Source organism: Terrapene carolina, unplaced genomic scaffold, assembly GCF_002925995.2.
Source record: "Terrapene carolina triunguis isolate 2854851 unplaced genomic scaffold, T_m_triunguis-2.0 Scaffold130, whole genome shotgun sequence".
Taxonomy (NCBI): Eukaryota; Metazoa; Chordata; order Testudines; family Emydidae; genus Terrapene; species Terrapene triunguis.
Window position 1 is genome coordinate 24,729,972 of NW_020664481.1, and position 19,062 is coordinate 24,749,033.

General features: G+C 41.2%; 1 protein-coding gene across 1 annotated transcript in view; it reads left to right on the forward strand.

Moving 5' to 3' along the window:
- Positions 1-19,062, forward strand: part of ESRP2 (epithelial splicing regulatory protein 2) — a 64,730-nt gene that overhangs the window by 32,973 nt on the left and 12,695 nt on the right. The window contains exons 5-15 of the mRNA XM_029911792.1: positions 243-357; positions 1,078-1,176; positions 1,306-1,366; positions 2,865-2,975; positions 4,933-5,065; positions 5,476-5,518; positions 6,384-6,685; positions 9,751-9,972; positions 11,601-11,799; positions 13,112-13,307; positions 14,112-14,289. Of these exons, the coding sequence (XP_029767652.1) occupies positions 243-357; positions 1,078-1,176; positions 1,306-1,366; positions 2,865-2,975; positions 4,933-5,065; positions 5,476-5,518; positions 6,384-6,685; positions 9,751-9,972; positions 11,601-11,799; positions 13,112-13,307; positions 14,112-14,289 (1,659 nt within the window). The remainder of the gene's footprint in view (positions 1-242; positions 358-1,077; positions 1,177-1,305; positions 1,367-2,864; positions 2,976-4,932; positions 5,066-5,475; positions 5,519-6,383; positions 6,686-9,750; positions 9,973-11,600; positions 11,800-13,111; positions 13,308-14,111; positions 14,290-19,062) is intronic.

Consider the following 19,062-nt stretch of genomic DNA (forward strand, 5'->3'; position numbering starts at 1 on the left):
AGTGACACCAACTATTAGAAGTTGGTGATAAGAGAATTAAATTGGCCGGTCTTGGTCAAATGAGTGACATGCAGCTCTGTAATCAGAGAGGGAAAGAGTAGATATGGTATAAAATAAAAATTTATGATATATATAACTGTGGTTAGGTAAGATCCTTGTTCAACCCCCAAAAAACCTAATTGTCCTTTGCTGGGATGTGGCATTCATAATGTTAATTTATTTTCTCCCATCCTTCCTTGTAGAACTTCCTGCTGTCAGACTGCTTTTATTCATTTTATGATCTACGCAAGGAGTTTCACACGTGCTACCCCAATTCAGCCCCCGTGAAGGATCAAACTATCAAATCTATGGCAGAGTGTATCTTTTTGATGTCACTTCTAAACCATAATTCTCCGTGCAATCGTTTATACTTTTCATCCCACTAAATTAATCGGAAGCTGGTTTTAAAAATTCATCTCTACATAGAGCTGAAGGAGTTTTTAATGTAACCCTGAAGATACTGTTGCAATCTTCAGCTGTTAACATATTTTTTCACATTTAGTCTTCTGTCTAGTAATGAGATTTAGAATGGGTTCAGTACACTTATAGGGTTTTTAAATTCTTCGCCTTATAAGAAAATGCTTATCTAGCACTTGAGTAAAATGATCTTCTCTAGAATTGAGCACCTGAAGCTACACATCCAAGTGCATTAGTACTTGCAGTTGGTAATAGTTCTGAGTGTCTGACCCAGAGGGAGGCTAATGTAAAAAAAAAATCTTTACTCCGAGGGAGGAATTTTGTGGTCCAGATGAATACAGCAAAAGATCAGGTGTGTTTACCAGGGATAGTAGGAATGACTCCCGCTTTTGTAAACTCTTAGGCTGAGATGATGTCAGCTATCAGTAGTTTTCAGAATGTTGACCAGTAAAGTGAATATTAACCAGTTTAAGAGCAGAGTGACACATATGCAGCGGTCACATGTCACTGTTAAAGTTGATCCAATTGGATTGTCAGTTTTGTGTTGACAATAGCAAAGCCTTATAACTTGTTGACAAATGATTGTGAAATCCTTTTTATTTTCTTTGACTCGCTGTATAGATATAGGCTTAGAGACAGATGAAACAGAGGAGGACTTTGGTGTATGGCAAGTGAAAACCATGGTGGCTATTATTTTCAGCATGCTTTCTGAAACCTGCAGTAAGTGGGATATTTGTATGGGATGCTCTTGGGAAGAGGCAAAATATCTTAATAAATTGTCAAGGGCATTTTCATTGCTGCTGAAATAGCTGTTGTTCAGGACTATATTTTAACTTCATCTCTTATTAGTTACAGATTGCAGATTTACTGACCCTGAAACTGTGAAATACAAGTATGAAACAGGTCCCTGGTAAGTGCCTTTGTTGCAACAGTTCTTAGCTAACCAGTTCAGCCCCACTGGTGGTAGTAATGTTGGGAAGCCCCAGTGTAGACAGAGTGCCACTGGTATCTTAAGCACTGTCATCTAGCCCTGCTCTGAGTACGTGCAATTGTTATAGTGAATAAAAGGCTGGTGGTCCATATACACTAGTGATGGACTAGACTAACATCAGTGGAGCTGAAACCATGTAGTTAGTAGAAGTTAAATATTTAGAAACTTTCTCTAGCATGGACAGGGATAGTATCTTGTACACACTAAACCAGTATAATCTCTCATGCTGTATACCATTTTCTTTCTTTCTTTCTTTCTTTCTTTCTTTCAGTACAGAGGGATGGTAAAAGGGAGCAATTGTACTGTACACTGTATTGCAAACTGTCTTACAAACTGCAGTAGAAGCTAATGTAAGGAACAGAAGATAATTTGAGGGATTCTGGGACCTTAGTAGAAGGGAGCCTTTGCACTCTTACGGCAAAAAGAGTGAGAGAGCTGCGTGATATGTAAATGCTGATTATTTGCTGTCCAGTCAGAGCCTGTTTAGAAGTCTCCTACAGATTCTCTGACCTCTGTGGATTGCTGCTTTCACTCAGACTTTTAAACAAAAGTTGTTGATGAGTGCTGACATAAATTGCACCTTGACTCTTTCTCACTTTAGTTGCTGGTATCCCTAGTAATGTGCATTTAGGTTCATATAATGCCCTCTTGTGTGGTGTACTGTGTATATTAATGAGTGGGTATTCAGCATCTGGTGTGGATAATTCACAGGTGACCAGGGAATTCTTTTTCTCTCTCTCTCTCTGCTGGAATTTTCCAGCCAAGTTATAGAAAGGAAGAGACTGGAAGGGATAGGGGTAAGGAAAACCTACCCCCTTCCAATCAAAAGTGGCAGTTAAGATGAGCTTGCCCTTTGTAACTGTACTATGAAATGTCTCAAGTTATATTGGCTTTTGTCTCTGTGCTATTCTAAATTGTGGCTTGGGGGGAGAAAAGGTGGAGATCTAAAATGTGTTTTGCTTTTGAAAGAAATTGCAGTAACCAGGAGTTCTGCTGTCTAAAACCTGTTTGATCAAACTTATCGTTAGTGATGGTGTGCAAACCATCTTCCAATGGATTGTTGGCACTAAATCATCTCTAATAATCCCATGAATCAAATTCAGTTCCCTGCGGACTTGTTACTGTGCATTCTGGCTATTGAAAACGAAAACAAAAACAAAACACCTTTTTGAGTGATGGGATGGCCTCACAGCATATTTCAGGGTAGTATATAGGTATTATTCATAGTAGCTTGTTTCTCATTTCAGTCAAGAAAGGGAATGATTAGAAAAATCCCAACAGCAAATATCCCAGTGGTATTAAGACATTCTCTGTGAACCATGTGCTGAATTGGTACTTACAATGAAATTTGGTAGTAATAGTGTAAAAGAAAATTTGGATTAAGTACCTTGAATTTTACTATTCTCTTTTTCTGCAGTAGTAAATCTGAAGCAGTAGACAGTGAAACAGTAATACGTGCTAGAGGTTTGCCCTGGCAGTCTTCAGATCAAGATATTGCCCGTTTTTTCAAAGGACTCAATATTGCCAAGTAAGAGTGCTACATCTGGTCTAATGCTGTGTTACTTTGTTTTTATCATCAGCCTTTATTTTGTAAAGGAAGTCCTAGCGTTGTGTGGTCTTCCTCATCCATGCAGTTCACAAAATTCAGGAAAGGTTCCAACAAAAGATTTTCCCCCACCTTTACTAATTTGTTCTTTCTAGTGTGCACTAATGAGTACCAACTTGGAGCTATTACCAGCCATCACATTAAGCAAGACACAATCCCTCTGTGTCCGGTTTTGTCATTGATGAAATAGATTATTCCTCACACAGGACTTGTGGTAGAGTGAGGAACTGATCTAGGTTTCCTGTCTCCCATTCTTAGGGTTTAGCCTTTAACCAAAATACCCATCTTCACCCTCCTCACAAGACTGTGAAGCAAACGAAGCATTTCTTGAACAAGTAAATGCAGAGGGGAGACTTCTTTCATTAAAACATGCACCACAAATTCACTTGTTGCTATCACTACGGGTACAAGCTCCGAGTGCAGTAGTCAGGATTCAGTCAAAGATTAATATGAGCTAATTGGGGAAGAATTAATTTGGGGCTAATGTTTCAGGATTCTAGTCTAGCTCTTAAGAAGAATGGGCTCGGAAGCCCACAAGTATTGTTTGGAAGAAATGTTTGTATAATTTTAGCATAGCTTCCAACTGATATCTAATTTACATATTTAGAGATGAATATATATATACTTCATTATGCAGGGGTACCAGCATATTTCCATTTGAAAAAGTGAGGGAAATTCCCAGACACAACACAGGAGGAAGGAGTTAGTTGTAAATATATATCAGTTAGAAGGCAGAAAATTTTTGAACCTTTTTATTAATGATGATAAAGACTAGAAAGCCAGGAAGTGATAAATTAAAACATAATTTAAGAAGGGGGAAAATTGGAAAAGTCTAGAAATGCAGAGCCAGGTACCCAGAACAACCTTTCCTTTGGTTCTGCAGCACCTCCTTACTTTCATCTTCCAGTTGGTATACTCTTACGTAGTTTGTAAGACGTGATTTTTCCATTAATAAGTTAACAGAGCTCTGAATAATTTTTCCTAAAGATTTTGAAATCTTTTTACATTTGGGAAACCTATTCTATTTCTACAGCTTGAATATGAAAGATAGTAAACCTACAGTATTGGTTTGATACATAGGTTTAACAGAGATTGAATGTGTAATTTAATGCACTGTGGCAGTCATTAGAATGCCCTACAGTCCTGTACGTGAGATTTCTGTTAAGAGGCTTATACATAGATAACTCAGCTGTGTATTTAACGATATTTCTCTATTGAGAAGTACATGCCTTTGGGGAGCAATACAGAGTAATTGCCCCAATACGTTGTGGGTTTTTTGTTTTGTTTTTTGTTTTTAAAATACACGAAGGGGGCCAAGTCAAGTTGATTTATAATGTTCTGATTGGCTGTTCCTGGGCTATCGCTACCGGGATCCGAATTGAAGTTGTTTGGGTGTACCGTACCTCTATATTTATATATTATTCTCTAAATTTTGCAAGTTTATTTGTTTAACTTGAAATTTTTTGGCTTTTTAACTTTCATATTCTTTCAAAGATTTTTCCTAAGTTACCAATATGAATTTACAATTCTAAATCCACCTATTCAGTTCTTTTTTAATTTACTTCACTTTTTAACTGTACATCAAGCATTGTTCCCTGTGGGAAGCACTGTAAAGTATTGATGGTATGGTGTGGTAAAACACTTGCATCACTAATCTACCAAAGTGGATTATATAGCAAAGCCATTTTGTTTGTTTGTTTAAATGATTTTTGGGTCAATAAATGTTGTTGGTGGAAAAACTTTGAAAGTACAGGCTCTTTCTTAAAGCCTGGCCTCTGTATTTTCCTGCTGAATAAAAGAGTGTGGAATTATGTCAATGATGTATTATAAGGCATTGATGATTCAAGCTTACCTTTTACTTTGGTTCTTGCTTTTTCAGAGGCGGTGTTGCCCTTTGCCTGAATGCTCAAGGAAGGCGAAATGGGGAAGCCCTAGTGCGATTTGTCAACCCAGAACAGAGAGATTTGGCATTGGAAAGACATAAGCATCACATGGGTAGTAGATACATTGAGGTAAAGAACTACAGCATGACAACATATCAGCTCTACTATGCTGGAAATGCAGCCAGTTTTAAACCAGTGTAGATGGTTATTCCCCAGTGCAATACTGTGCTCTACAGACTTATTATATAACTAGGGGGGAATTGTCTTTCATTAACTTTGGGTGGGATATTCAAAGGAGACTAAGGGAGTTAGGCACCCAACTCCCATTGACAGTCACTGGGAACTGAACCTCTGCCCTCACTAGCTGTTTCTGGAAATCCTATCCTTCATTTGAGTTTTAAAAGTTACTTTTGTTGGTGGTTTAAAAAATGAGACATTCTGAAGTTTTACAGAGCTCTGGGAAATGTTACTTTTCAATTTAGTACTGACGATTGAACATTTTTCTGTTTGTTTAAATATAACCATTTTCTTGGTTTTAGGTTTACAAAGCAACTGGAGAAGAATTTTTAAAGATTGCTGGAGGTGAGTAATTTTAAGATAAACCTATTTACTGAAGTGTAAGGTTTACTTCTACTCTTCAGGTGGGTGAGAACATAAAGGACTAATAAGGGACTTTTTCCGTTTGCACGTCAGAAGTTCATAGGGTCAAATACCGGGTGCTTCCCAGCACAAGTAGACAGACGCGCTATCGCTCTGCTTGAGCTGGTGCACTAAACGGAGCAGCATGGCCATAGAAGCTCAGGTGGCGGCTCAGGCTAGTCACACAAGTACAAACCCACCCAACCTCTGGAGTTTGTAGTTGGGTGGCTAGCCTGAGCCGCCACCTGTGCTGCCGCAGTTACTCTGCTATTTTTAGTGCGCTAGCTTTAGCAGAGCTAGTGTGTGTCTCTCACTCCTAGCGCTGTATACACACCCCTAGAGGGAGAAGAGAAGCCTAGGTTGTTTCTGCTGTGGGAAATTCCCTGTATCTTGTATAAGCTCTTGGGTCTCGCTAATGCCAATAGATTTATGTGAAATACTCTCGTACACCTTTTGTTTTAAAATGTGGCACTTTTAAAGTCGTATACCCAGGAGCATGAATGGGGGAGGGGAGAGAAGTCTCCATGCTTGTCAGTTGTTTTGTTGCTTAGTGCCAGCTACTAATCCTCCTGTCTCGTTCTTGAATGGCTTTATGTTGCTCCCCAGCTCTAAGCAGCCAGTCAATGTACTTAGGGGTAGCTTCACATCAAGATGTGGTTACTGAGCAAGTCTCTGGTACTCTGGGCTGTACAGAACTGGTAGTTTATCAGGAGATGTTTCCACGCACCTTGTGTTGCTAGGTCTATTTGTGCTGGTTCCTCACTGTTTCCAAACTAAATGGACACACTTTTATTTCCTGTCCTGTCAGGCACCTCCAATGAAGTAGCCCAATTCTTGTCCAAGGAGAATCAAGTCATCATCCGGATGAGGGGCCTTCCTTTCACAGCCACTCTGGAGGATGTCTTGGGGTTCTTGGGGCCTGAGTGTCCAGTCACAGGAGGGAAAGAGGGACTTCTCTTTGTCAAGTACCCAGATGGCAGACCCACGGGAGATGCATTTGTGTTGTTTTCCTGTGAAGAATATGCACAGAATGCACTTAAAAAGCACAAGGAGATCCTTGGAAAACGTTACATTGAACTCTTCAGGAGCACAGCAGCAGAAGTCCAGCAGGTTGTAACTACTGGCTATGAAATCCAGAAAACTTACCTTTCCCAGGCATCTTCTAATGTTACCCTGTACTTGTAAATGCTGACCTTCACTTTAGGTCTTGCAAAAACAGTATAGTGGGAGCAGCTTTTCTATTACATAAATCAAATATCAAAGAAGTCATTTTGATTATTGATTACATAGTTTTCCACACTTTTTTGCTGCATTGATTTTTTTTTCTCTTTAACACTGCCCATATCATTAAATAGAGATCATCAGATATATTTCTTTTCCTCCACTTGCCTAGCAAGTTTGAGACTGACTTAATTTTTTAATTTGTATTTTTATATTCAACAGGGGTTGGGCTGCTTGAAAATCTGCAGCATTTTTCAAAAATTCGTGTGCCTAACCACAGAATTCTTCCAAACACGTTATATTATGTTTACTTTTATAAATAGATTATAAGGGTTGATAAATTATTGATGTTTTACTACATGGTTAATCAATCATTAGAATCCAACAAGTTGTTTATAACCATTTATAACTCCCTCTACTTATAATCCATATATAATACATACTGCTCATATCTGTAACATGTTTGTAACCTCCATTTGTAAATGGTTTATAACAGGGTGGGCAAACTATGGCCTGGAGGCCGCATCCGGCCCTTCAGCTGTTTTAATCCTGCCCTCGAGCTCCTGCCAGGGAGTGGGCTCCAGGGCTTGCCCTGCTTCGAGTGGCTCCCGGAAGCAGCAGCATGTCCCGCCTCCAGCTCCTACACGTAGGGGCAGCCAGGGTGCTCTGCACACTGTCCCCGCCCCAAGTGCCACCCCCGCAGCTCCCATTGGCCAGGAACCGCGGCTAATGAGAGCTGCAGAGGCGGCGCCTGCGGACGGGGCAGGGAGCAGAGTCGCCTGGCTCCACCTCTGCGTAGGAGCCCTTACCTCCCCCACCTGCACCCCTACCCCAGCCTGGAGCCCCCTCCTGAACCCGGAACACCTCATTTCTGGCCCCACCCCAGAGCCCGCACCCCCAGCTGGAGCCCTCATCCCCTCCCGCACCCCAACCCCCAATTTCGTGAGCATGTACGGCCTGCCATACAATTTCCATACCTAGATGTGGCCCTCGGGCCAAAAAGTTTGCCCACCCCTGGTTTTTAAAGAGCTATAATAGAACTGTAACATGGTGTGTGATTAAAACTCAGGTACAGTCAAGGATCTTGTTAAAATTCGGTCATTTTAGGGACACCTAGAGTTTTTGAGAAGTGCCTAACAGATTTTTGAAGAATAGGAATTAAATTCTCAAGGAATAACACCCCCCCCCCCCGCCCCCAACAACCTGACTTTCCATCCCTCCCCTACTCCACTTACTTTTTCTCTCTGACTGTATTCATAGATATCTAGTAATATTTGTAAAAAATTAACCCTGGCCCACTTCAATTAAACATCACTTCAGAAAGTAACAACATATCTTGTCACCAGCAAGCTGAGCCTTTGAAATTACCACATTTAAGGAGACAGCACTTCTAGATTTGGCAGACTACCTGTTTTGGGATACTGTATTCATAGACTTTAAGGCCAAAAGAGACCATTATGATCATCTAGTCTGGCCTCCTGCATAACACAGGGCATAGAATTTCATCCAGTAATTTCTGCATTTTTTTCCTGTTTGCGCTATATCATATTGTATACTCTTGTCCAAGTAAGCAGTGAGGCAAGTGGAAGAATACCTATGCTACATGTTAGTTACTGGTGTTTATCAACACCACTGTGCCCATAGACATAGAATAGTCTATTAAATCTGACACAGCGATAGTAAAACCCATTTTGTAAATGAAGTGGCATTGGCTGTGGTGTTGATTATTGTTTACTTTTGGATGTTCTGTCCTTGAGGGAGGATAATTCCACTGAGTGCCTAAAAACTCAAGTCCTACTACTCCAGTCTTCTTGACTAAGGAGAACTTCATAGGGCTGCATTCTGCTTTACCAGAGGGGGTCTCTGAAGTGAGGCACTCATACATCATGCTGATCCAAGGAGCAATAGTCCAGTTCTGGGAATTGGAGCCCGGTTGTTCACATGGCAACGGGGAGCCCGAACAATAGAACCAGCTCACTGGCTAGTGTTAAAATAGACAAAATTGCAGTAGTCAAAACAATAACCATCTGATAGTTGAGAAATCTTCCCTTTAGTAATGTGTCTATTTAGAGCATTAGATTGTTCCTACTGTTTCTAATGAAGCACAACAGTCTAGGTTGAATCACTGCTGACAAAATTAAAGCCTGCTACTGAAGTTTGCCTCTTCTTTGCTGCACCTACCAGTGTAACTTGTTTGTCTGTCCTAACTTATTTTATTACTCATACACTGTAATTAGCTTTTGAACAATAAGTCCCAACAGCATCTTCTGGCAGTGCAACCTGTTTCCAATTATCTCTTTCTCTCCCTCTCTATATTTGTCCTTTGGGAGAGATCAGAGAGCAAATAAAATGTTAACAATGGGGGACTGAGAAAGAGGGGTCATCCACTGCTTTTACTGTTCTTTATTCAAGAACTCCACATGGTAGCTACGGGAGTATTGACTAAGTAGTAGTAATATTTAGCTCTTACAAAGTGCTTTACTATGGAAAGCAGGAGAGTAGAACTTTTCTTTATTTAAAAAAACTTTTTTTTTTAAGATCCATAGCTGTATGTGAACAACTTTAATTTAATGAAGTATCTGTAACTGGTAATTGTACCAATTTGGATTTATCAGCGAGCCTGATGTTTTCAAATGCTGCATTTTGAGATCCTGTAAAATAAGTAACTATAATCTACTTAAGTATTTTATTTAATGAGATTGGTAGAAACCTAAATGGACCCTTCTAAATTCAATTTGTCAATGGCTCTATTTAGATCTTCCCCCTATTTGAAACTGAAAAGTGCCAAAACAGTGCCCCTCCCGCCTCCAAAAAAGCTGGGACTATTTTATATATACAACATTTTTTTGTCTGTTCTAAAACAGTTGGTTATGTTTCAATGTACGCTGAAGACCTATTTGCACCCCATATGGGATTTTAACTCTTATCCATCCACTTATATTTTTTGTCATTAGGTGCTTAACAGATACTTGTCAACACCTCTCATCCCCACTCTTCCAACTCCCATCATTCCGGTCATCCCCCCGCCTTACACCATTGCTGCTGGCAGCATCCGTGACTGTGTCCGGCTCCGAGGCCTTCCTTACACAGCTGGCATTGATGACATCCTGGAATTCATGGGAGATGCGACAGCAGATATCAAACCACATGGAGTCCACATGGTCCTTAATCAACAGGTAACAGAACTTTGCAGGGAGGATGGCTAGCCTTCTGATTAAAGACCAGGCCTGGGAGTCAAACCTGATCTCTCTTCCTGTTCTGCCTCAGATCTTATGTGACCTTGCAAAAGTAGCTTCTCCTTTTTAATAAAACAGGGATAGTGCGGAGGGATGGTTCAGTGGTTTGAGCATTAGCCTGCTAAACCCAGGGTTGTGAGTTCCATCCATTTAGGGATCTGGGGCAAAAAAATTAGTTGGGGATTGCTCCTGCTTTGAGCGGGGGCTTGGACTAGATGATCTCCTAAGGTCGGTCCCTTCCAACCCTGATAGTCTGTGATGCTTTTAATAGCGACCACTGATTCCTGCTGCATGGAGTCAGACATAAGGGTGGCAGGGGAGAGGGTTAAATTTAATCAATGATTCTGAGCTCTAGGTAGGGGATGGAACTGTGATCCGTCATCTCTACTCTGCATTGGTGGCTATCTTTAAATCTTCTCCCACAAGTAGGTCCAGTGCTGTGGGAAACATAGAGGGTAGGAATGAGTCTTTTAAAATAGCATCCCTGCTTAGCTACTGGGTTCACTGAACTGCAAGGGGAACAGTGAGCCTGGTCTGGCTGCCTGAGCAGCAGCAGCAGCACAAGATGGAACCGCAAGCGGCTTTTCCCTGTTCCAGGGAGTTATTCTAATATCCTTACTTTTGGGTGTGGTCCACAGGAAGCCCTCGCTTTTGTAGAGCAGCTAAATTGGGACTGGTTTGAAGATTAAATCTTAGCTTTTGTGAAACATTTTGGAAGAAGGAGAACATTTTGTAGTTTGGTTTGAAAAGTCTCAAGATTTTGGAGGGTTTTGATGAAAAATTCAAAATGGAAGTGTTCATTTCTAATTTAAAAGTTTTGTTTGTTTTTGGGGTTCATTTTAGAGGTTTACATTTTCTTCCCCTCCAGCTTCTTCCATTTTTTTGTACGAGCAGAAAACTGGGAGAATATTTTTTAAATGGGTGTCTTACTTTGTCCCCCCCCTCTTATTTCTACTAAAGGAGAGAGAGAGACATACACACACACACACACACCCTAAAAATCAAAATTGAACAAACTTTTATTTTGTTTAAAAAAAAGTGTTGAAAAATGTTTTTTTTTTTTTTTAAATCAAAACAAATGATCGTTTGTTTGAAAAGCCATTTTTCATCTGGATTTTTTTCCTGTCTCAGAGAACAGCCATGGTGTTCTGTGCTCCAGAGCACCACAAACCTGGGAATCAATTTGTAACATGGCTTTATAGTTTACTGAAGTAAGGCGTTAACTGTACTTTTATTGGCAAAGGAATTGGTAGTATGGTGTTTTGCCTCCATTACTAAATATAACCAATGATTTAATGAAGTAAGTTTGGCCATTCACCCCTTGAAATTATTATGCTGCAGGGTTTCAATAAACACTTGGTCTTAACATTTGTCTGAAATTCAGGCATACCTTATGCTTAGGGTTGCCAACTGTCTGCCCCACCCCTTCCCTGGGGCTCCATCTCCCCTCCCTCCATCGTTCGCTCTTCTCCACCCTCACTCACTTTCACCAGGATGGGGCAGGGCAACTCTACTTATGCTCTGGAAAGTCAAGTGACTCTTAGCATGATCTGTTCCCGATTCCACAGGGACGACCATCAGGTGATGCTTTTATCCAAATGAAATCTTCTGATAGAGCCTTTTTGGTGGCCCAGAAGTGTCACAAGAAAATGATGAAGGACCGCTATGTGGAAGTGTTCCAGTGTTCAGGAGAGGAGATGAACTTTGTTTTAATGGGTGGCACTTTAAATCGTAGTGGCTTATCCCCACCGCCATGTAAGTTACCATGTAAGTCTCCAATTCTTCTGCTCTCTGCTGCTAAAGGCTGATAATGTGGTAGGTGCTCAAGCTCTGTGGCCTTTCACCTTTTTGACTTGGGTTTTGCCGTGATCAATAATCATCCATCTGTATATAGCTGAGATTGGAAGTTGTTCCCTTGGGCAATAATGGGAGTGATTGAAGCATTTTTATTATGTTTTCGGTGGTGAATAGATGTCGGAGATGCCTTGCCAGTGAATATGTTGCGCACTTTTGCTTTTACGGGTGTACTGTTCTTCTGAGCTCTGCAGTAGACTTGCCTGTAGTGAAACCTGTTTGGAACTGGATTATTTTGTTTTCAAATTGGAAGAAATTCTTTACTATAGCTGCCAGTGAATGTTCTTGCTATTCTGCCTCTGAGCATTGAGAAGGTGCTACTCTTGGGGATAGCTTGTTTTTGAAGGAAACATCCATTGGGATATATTTCTAATGGAGTGGGGGTGGTGAAATTGGATGGATTTTACTGGCTGTCATCTGTGAACAGTATTACTATCCCTACTATGTACTGAACACTTCCAGCGAATAACAATAATTTGTCTGTTTCTTAAGAATATATAAATACTACGATGATTATAATTTAACATTTGGGGCTTTACTGTGGGCTGATGACTTCCATTCCAACTTGTTTGATTACCCAATCACAAGGCGGATATTTTCAAAACATTAATCTATAGATGGCCAAATTTTTCAAAAAAAGTGAGGTGTGCAGTCACATGCTTAATCTTTATATGAAAAACAAGTATCTGTGCATGCAAATGAATTTAATTAACCATTTGTATTTACAATATCCTGATATGCTTGTCAGGCTGCAGTAGTTGCATGCAGGCTGTCGGTTGAGAATTGAAGGTACACTTGTGTACCTAGCTTCTTTGAAAATCTGTCCCACAGAGAGCAACTTCTGCTAGAAGGAACAGAAGTATAAGTGTGCGCACATGTGCGTCCAATGCCCTGCATTATCTATTCACGTGGCTTCATACTTTCTTTGACTAACTGTGCAGCTTCCTAGTATCCATTTTAATATGGCTGAGGCTACTCATCTTCATGCACTTGGTAGGTATTGTTTATTCCAAGTATCCCAGAAATCCTGTCGTTTGTGTTGACATGATAGGTGTTTCCATTGAGAGAGGGTTTAGAGCAGACGTTGTGTGAGCTTTAGTTCATTGTGGTCAGAGGCTCTTAGCATGGATAGTAATCACGGAATAAATAATTCTTCTCCCATCTTGTTCCCACCCCAGGCCAATTCCTGTTTTTGATGGGTCTGTTTTTCTGGTTTGTGTTTTAGGTCTTTCTCCACCAGCGTATGCTGCTTTCCAAACAGCCGCAGCAGTGATCCCAGCAGAAGCAGCACTTTACCAGCCACAAGCCCTGTTATCAACCACCAGGACTCCCCAGGCGTCGGCTGCTGCCCCTCCAACTGTGACCTACTACCCGGCTCAAGCTGCTCAGCTTTATATGAACTACACGGCTTACTATCCCAGGTACGGTGGGGCTTGGTTGCCTTCTGCTCCTTGATCTCAGAACCCATTCCTTTATAGGAAGGAAACCATTGGGTCACCTGGGCATACCTTTAATTTGTATGTCTGATCTTGACAGTCCTGAGAGTTGCTGATGTTTACCAACAGGGGCAGTGACTGCCTAGGTGGCTTCATCTAGGCCTCTTCATGGGGTTTAGCCTTTGCCAGAGGGGATCGAGCCTCCTTCAGGCAAGCAAAGATGGTTTAGACCCTAGGTATGTCTACAATTCTATGTGAGATGTGATTGCAACTCAGTAGTCATACCGGCGCTAGCTTTAATCTACCTAGCGTGGCTAAAAATAGCATTGAACACATGCTGGCAGAGCCTTCAGCATGGGCTATACAAGCCTATCCAGAACCATGGGTACATACTCGCATTCATAGCCCCTGCCGGTGTCCATGACACTCACCTTCTTGGCTATTTTTAGCCGTGTCTGCTAGGGGGTATGCCTGCGCAAGCTGCAATCCCATCTCCAGTTGCAGTGTAGACATACCTGTTGCCAGTTTTTTAAATAGCCAGCTGATTGTACTGGGAAGAGCCATTATCTGCTTGCCTGGTGGTTTAGAACTATTGATTTGTATTTACTCTGATGTAGCACTTCGTTTGCGATAGAGTTGGGAATGAAGAGCATTCAGGAGCTCTTCCCCCCCCAAGCTAATATTGAAACTTCAGTGAAATTGACCCATCTCAAACCTTTCTCCTACCCCAAGCCCTAAAGCCACCCATTGGTCACTGATAACCATTCTGCTTCACTCTTTCCTTTTCAGTCCTCCGGTATCGCCTACCACGGTGGGGTATATTACAGCTCCTCCTGCCGCTGTAGCAGCTGCTGCCTCAGCCACACACACTCCAATGCTGCCCCAGCCTGGAGCTTTAGTTCGTATGCAGGGCTTGCCTTATAACACAGGAATGAAGGAAATTCTCAGTTTCTTCCAGGGATACCAGGTTAGTATCCAGTCCCTCTCATCAACATCTACCTTTCTGTGACTTGGACTTCTGATAGCTATTGTTCTGTGTCAATCTTAGTAAATCTTGGCTTTGGGAAAAAGAGGAAGGGACCTGCTGGCTATGCATTCGTTGTCGTATGGGCCTCGTCTGCACTGCACACCACTGGTGGCGGGGGGGTAGGGTGCATGTAGTTACACGCCGCAGTGAAAAGTCAGCTGAGTCCACACTGCGGTGTGTAATTAGTTACTTGTGTCAATAAAAGGCTCCGGCAGAGGGGAGGCAACCGGGAGCTGCTGGAAACTTTCCCCACTGCCTCCCCCCTGCCAGAGCCTTTACGCACCACCGTAGTCCTTTCCCTGCAGTGGGGAAAGGCTCTGGCAGCAGAGAAATAGCAGCACACTACACTACTAAAAATAGCAGTGTAGATGTGGGGGAGGCACTGCTTGGGTGCATAGAGAGCCATGTAGTGTACTTACGCAGAGGCCTTAGGTGTGTCTTTACTTGCCTAAGCAATGCCTCACCATCTACACTGCTGTTTATACCCATGCTGGGGGGGCGTGCCGGGTATGTACTTACACACCGCTGTAAGGAGTGTGCAGAGTAGATGTACCATGGTCAGCCAATGGTGGTGTGTTGCATCGTGAGTAAGGCAAGTTTTACCATCAGCACATCCCACAATATATTCATGGACATTTCATTTTTGTTAATTATAGCAATTCTGATTTTTTTCTCTTCAAATGTTAGGCGCATGACCTGGTGGTCGGAGCACAGGTGTGAATGATAATTTCAGCACTGAAAGGCTCCTTCTATGACCTGGGTGGGGAGGAATTGAGATGTATCTGTAAAATGAGAGTGATACCAATCTATCTACCTACTTCAGAGGCATTTTACAAGGCCTAACTAATTCCGGTCAACAGTGAAATATATCCTCCAAACCATGATTTGCCTTGAATAAATGCTCTATACACCATCAGTAGTTATCTAAATAATTATCAGGTGAACTGAATTCCAGTTAATGGGCAAGTGAGCATCAATCTACCATATTTTTTTTTTAAAGATGAAGAATCTGAGCTGCATCCATGGGATATCCACATATTTGAATGTGTAGTTTAGTATTCCCTACATCTTCCTGCACATGTCAGATGACTATCTAAATCTGCTATCTAAATCTCTCTTCTGTAACTGAACACTTGCAAAGGCAAAAATAAAATTATTCAGGAGATAATTTAATGTCTGTGAATAGCAATAAATGGTACAGATTCCAAACCTTTGATAGTAGGGATTAAATTGTACTGAAACATTGGAAAAATGAAAAATTAGATGTAGGTTACATTAGGTCTCAAAATACCATCTGTGTGCTTATAAATACACTGTCCAGCCCTACCAGCCCTGTTTCTGACTTTTACTCTCCTTTAGAGACTGCAATGCAGATGGGTTGTTGTTGTTTTTTCTTGTTGGGTAGTGGAAAACTTCAGGCAAGGAAAACACTCAGAATAAGGAGACAATCATTGTACGTTAATTTCTCCAAGATTCTTCTAAGTCTATAGTAGACTGTTTTTTGTAATGCATGGTATCAGCCATGTGATCTTGTTTGGGCCAGAGAAAACACTTATCAGAGAGATCGCTCCTAAGATATATAGCTAAGTAGGGTGGGAAGAAAACTAAGTCTTCTCCAGAACTAGTGTTGCTTAAACAGTGGAGATGGTCTCTTTTTGGTATTATTGAAATCATATTGCTCTGGTCTTGCTAATTCAGAAAGAATTTTGCAGATTTTACACAGTTTTGGGAATTAATGACTTCAAAACCACAAAGCTCTTGTGTAAATCAAGCACAACCTCTTGAATTCTGCTAAGAAATTCATCTTACTGTTTTTCTAATCAGCTGTGTTTTTCGTTTTGTCTCAGAAATTTTCTGCTAAGGAGAAGTTCAAACCAAAGTAATGTGTACCTGTTTTTTCAGATATGACAGTGACTCTTCAGCTACTACTTATTCATTTATATTGATTTTAATTAACTTTTTTAAACTACGTTTATTTTTATTTTCATTGGTTCCCTGCTAGCTTTTAACACGAGATTTTATTTTGAGAATGTAGAATTATGTCCTGCATCAAAACCTCAGGTGGAAAAGTAACTAATAAGAAAATATGTGAAATTAGACCTGCCTCCATCCGTGGATGGGACTGCACAGGCAATTGTTTGTGGATCAGTGAACTTTCCACTTCTGATAGCTGGGTGTTATTAACTAAATCTGATATTTATAGATTACAGGTTTTAGTTCTGTTGCTTAATTTGCCCCTTCCATCTCCTTAAATGGAAGGTAGCTTAAAGTGTGTGTGTAGCATATTTAAAAATTTTAAATGTATAGGAATGTGTTTATAAATCAGAACTAGATGTATACTCCTACTTTAACCTGTTCCCTAGTCACAAGAAATAAATTCCTACCCTACTCCACCCAAAAATAATTTTAAAAGTGAAGCTTAGTCATTATGACATTTAAGAAGCTGGTTTTGGGTGTGTCTTTCATCATTTGTCCAGTTGAATTATCTTTCTAGAGTTTGAGGTGAGGAACACAGCAAGATATTTAAAAGTTTACACATTTTACTGTTGTCCCCTACTGCTGATCAAAGAGAGTGACTGATTGAGTTAAGTCTTTAGAAAATGCTGCCCTGAGTAGATCAGGGATCAGAATCTTGTGAAGGAGCTGAGAAATCACTACATGATACATGTGCTTGTCCAGGTTTTTTTATTTACACACGCCCATGCACACACTCACTCCTGCAGTAATCTGGAAAAATACTTTTGTAAGTAAAAGGTCTGATAATTTATTGTGTTGGGACAGTGTTTTGTCTCTGGTAAGAAAATCTAACATTATCTCCTCCCTCCCTCTCCCACTCCCCCATTTCTTCTCTTTCTACTGCTACCCAGAGGATGTATTGAACGATGCTTCTGGTCCTTTATAAAGTGAGCCCTTGTTAACCACCATTGGCATGGGTATGATCTTAATCCCTTTGTGAAAATAATTGAAGTTGATTTTCAGTGGACACGGAAATTGGATCTGAGATGCTGAGAGCAAAGGGTGATTTTTATCTTTTGTGTATTCCTGTCTGAAAGGGATGAGTTAAGTTTTATTTATTTTCTGCTGTTGCCTGTCTGAATCTCTTTTGGTCTTCAAGGGCTTCATGTACTGCATGTATGCACACGTTGCTACTTAACTGAAAGCAGCTTTCACACCAGACCTGCCTCGTAACGGAGATATTCTTGGCTTACCATGTGCTTGAACAAGCTGGTCTCAACATCAGTACATGCTTCCAACAGTAGATAGTGTTAAAATTATAATTCAATATTTTCATCAGTTTGACTATTGGTATTGGGGTCTTTTATTTAATAGCCCAGTAAATTGGTTTCATCCTTATAGCACCATTAGATGCTCCTATGATTTTTTAAATTAAGTTAAGAATTCCTCCATCACAGTTAAACATACATGATGCTTCCAGTTAACCTCACAAAAAATCTACAGAGCAGTTAATATAATTGTTTTTGGAGATGATTGGAAAAAACCCTCTCTATTGTATTGCAATGTGCAATACGCTTCTGAATTTAAACGTTTAATGCTAGCATGTTACCATCCAATAATTCATGATGTAGCTTATAATTATTATTGTATTGCAGTGAATCCTGGGAGATCCCATCATGGCCCACGATGCCACTGTGCTAAGCATTGTACAGTTAACAAAAAGATGGTCTCTGCCACAGATAGCTACAGTCTAAGACTATGTCTACTCTAGCTCTTTTGTTGGCAAAACGTTCGTTGGCGGCAGGTGTAAAAAAAAAAAAAATACCCCTCTGACCGACATAAGTTTCACCAAGACATGCGCCAGTGTGGACAGCGCTACGTTGGCAGGAGAGGCTCTCCCAATGTGGCTGCCACCGCCAATTGGGGGTGGTTTGATTATGCCAGTGGGAGAGCGTTTTCCTGTCTGCAAAGAGCACTACACAGGAGACCTTACAGCGACGCCGCTGCAAGGTCTGTAGTTTAGACATAACCTAAGTATAAGACAAGAGACAATCGGAGGATCTAGATAAACAGATGGGGAAACACAAGTAAATAATGAGACCTACTGGTCAGCATGATTGGCAGTGGTCTCAGCACATCAGCTCCCTAATCATTTGTTAAAATTTTTGGAGGGATTTGGAGGAGGACTATGAGTCAGTCTGGATATTTACTGTGAGCTCCTATCATAACTTGAAAATCTTCTACTTCAAGGAGAACTGGATTTCTGGAATTTATTTTTAAAAATAAAAATCCACTCCTCAGTTCCTGAAACTGAGTGATTATAAGGCCGTGGCTACACTGGCGCTGTACAGCGCTGCAACTTGCTGCGCTCAGGGGTGTGAAAACGCCCCCCCCCCGAGCGCAGCGAGTACAGCGCTGTAAAGCGCCAGTGTAATCAGAGCCTGCAGCGCTGTACGCTCACTCGCAGCGCTGCAAGCTATTCCCCTCGGAGAGGTGGAGTACATACAGCGCTGCGAGAGCTCTCTCACAGCGCTAGTGGCGCGACTACACTCGCGCTTCACAGCGCTGCCCCGGCAGCACTGGGAAGTCCCGAGTGTAGCCAAGGCCTCAGGGAGAAGGAATGGGGGAAACCTGGGTGATTGATGATATTCAGCACTAGTAAACTGTACAGTTAGGTCACTGCAGCACAACACTCTAAACAGCTGTCATTAAAGTTGAGAGGAATTAAGTAAATGGTAAGTGAATGATTGGAGAACA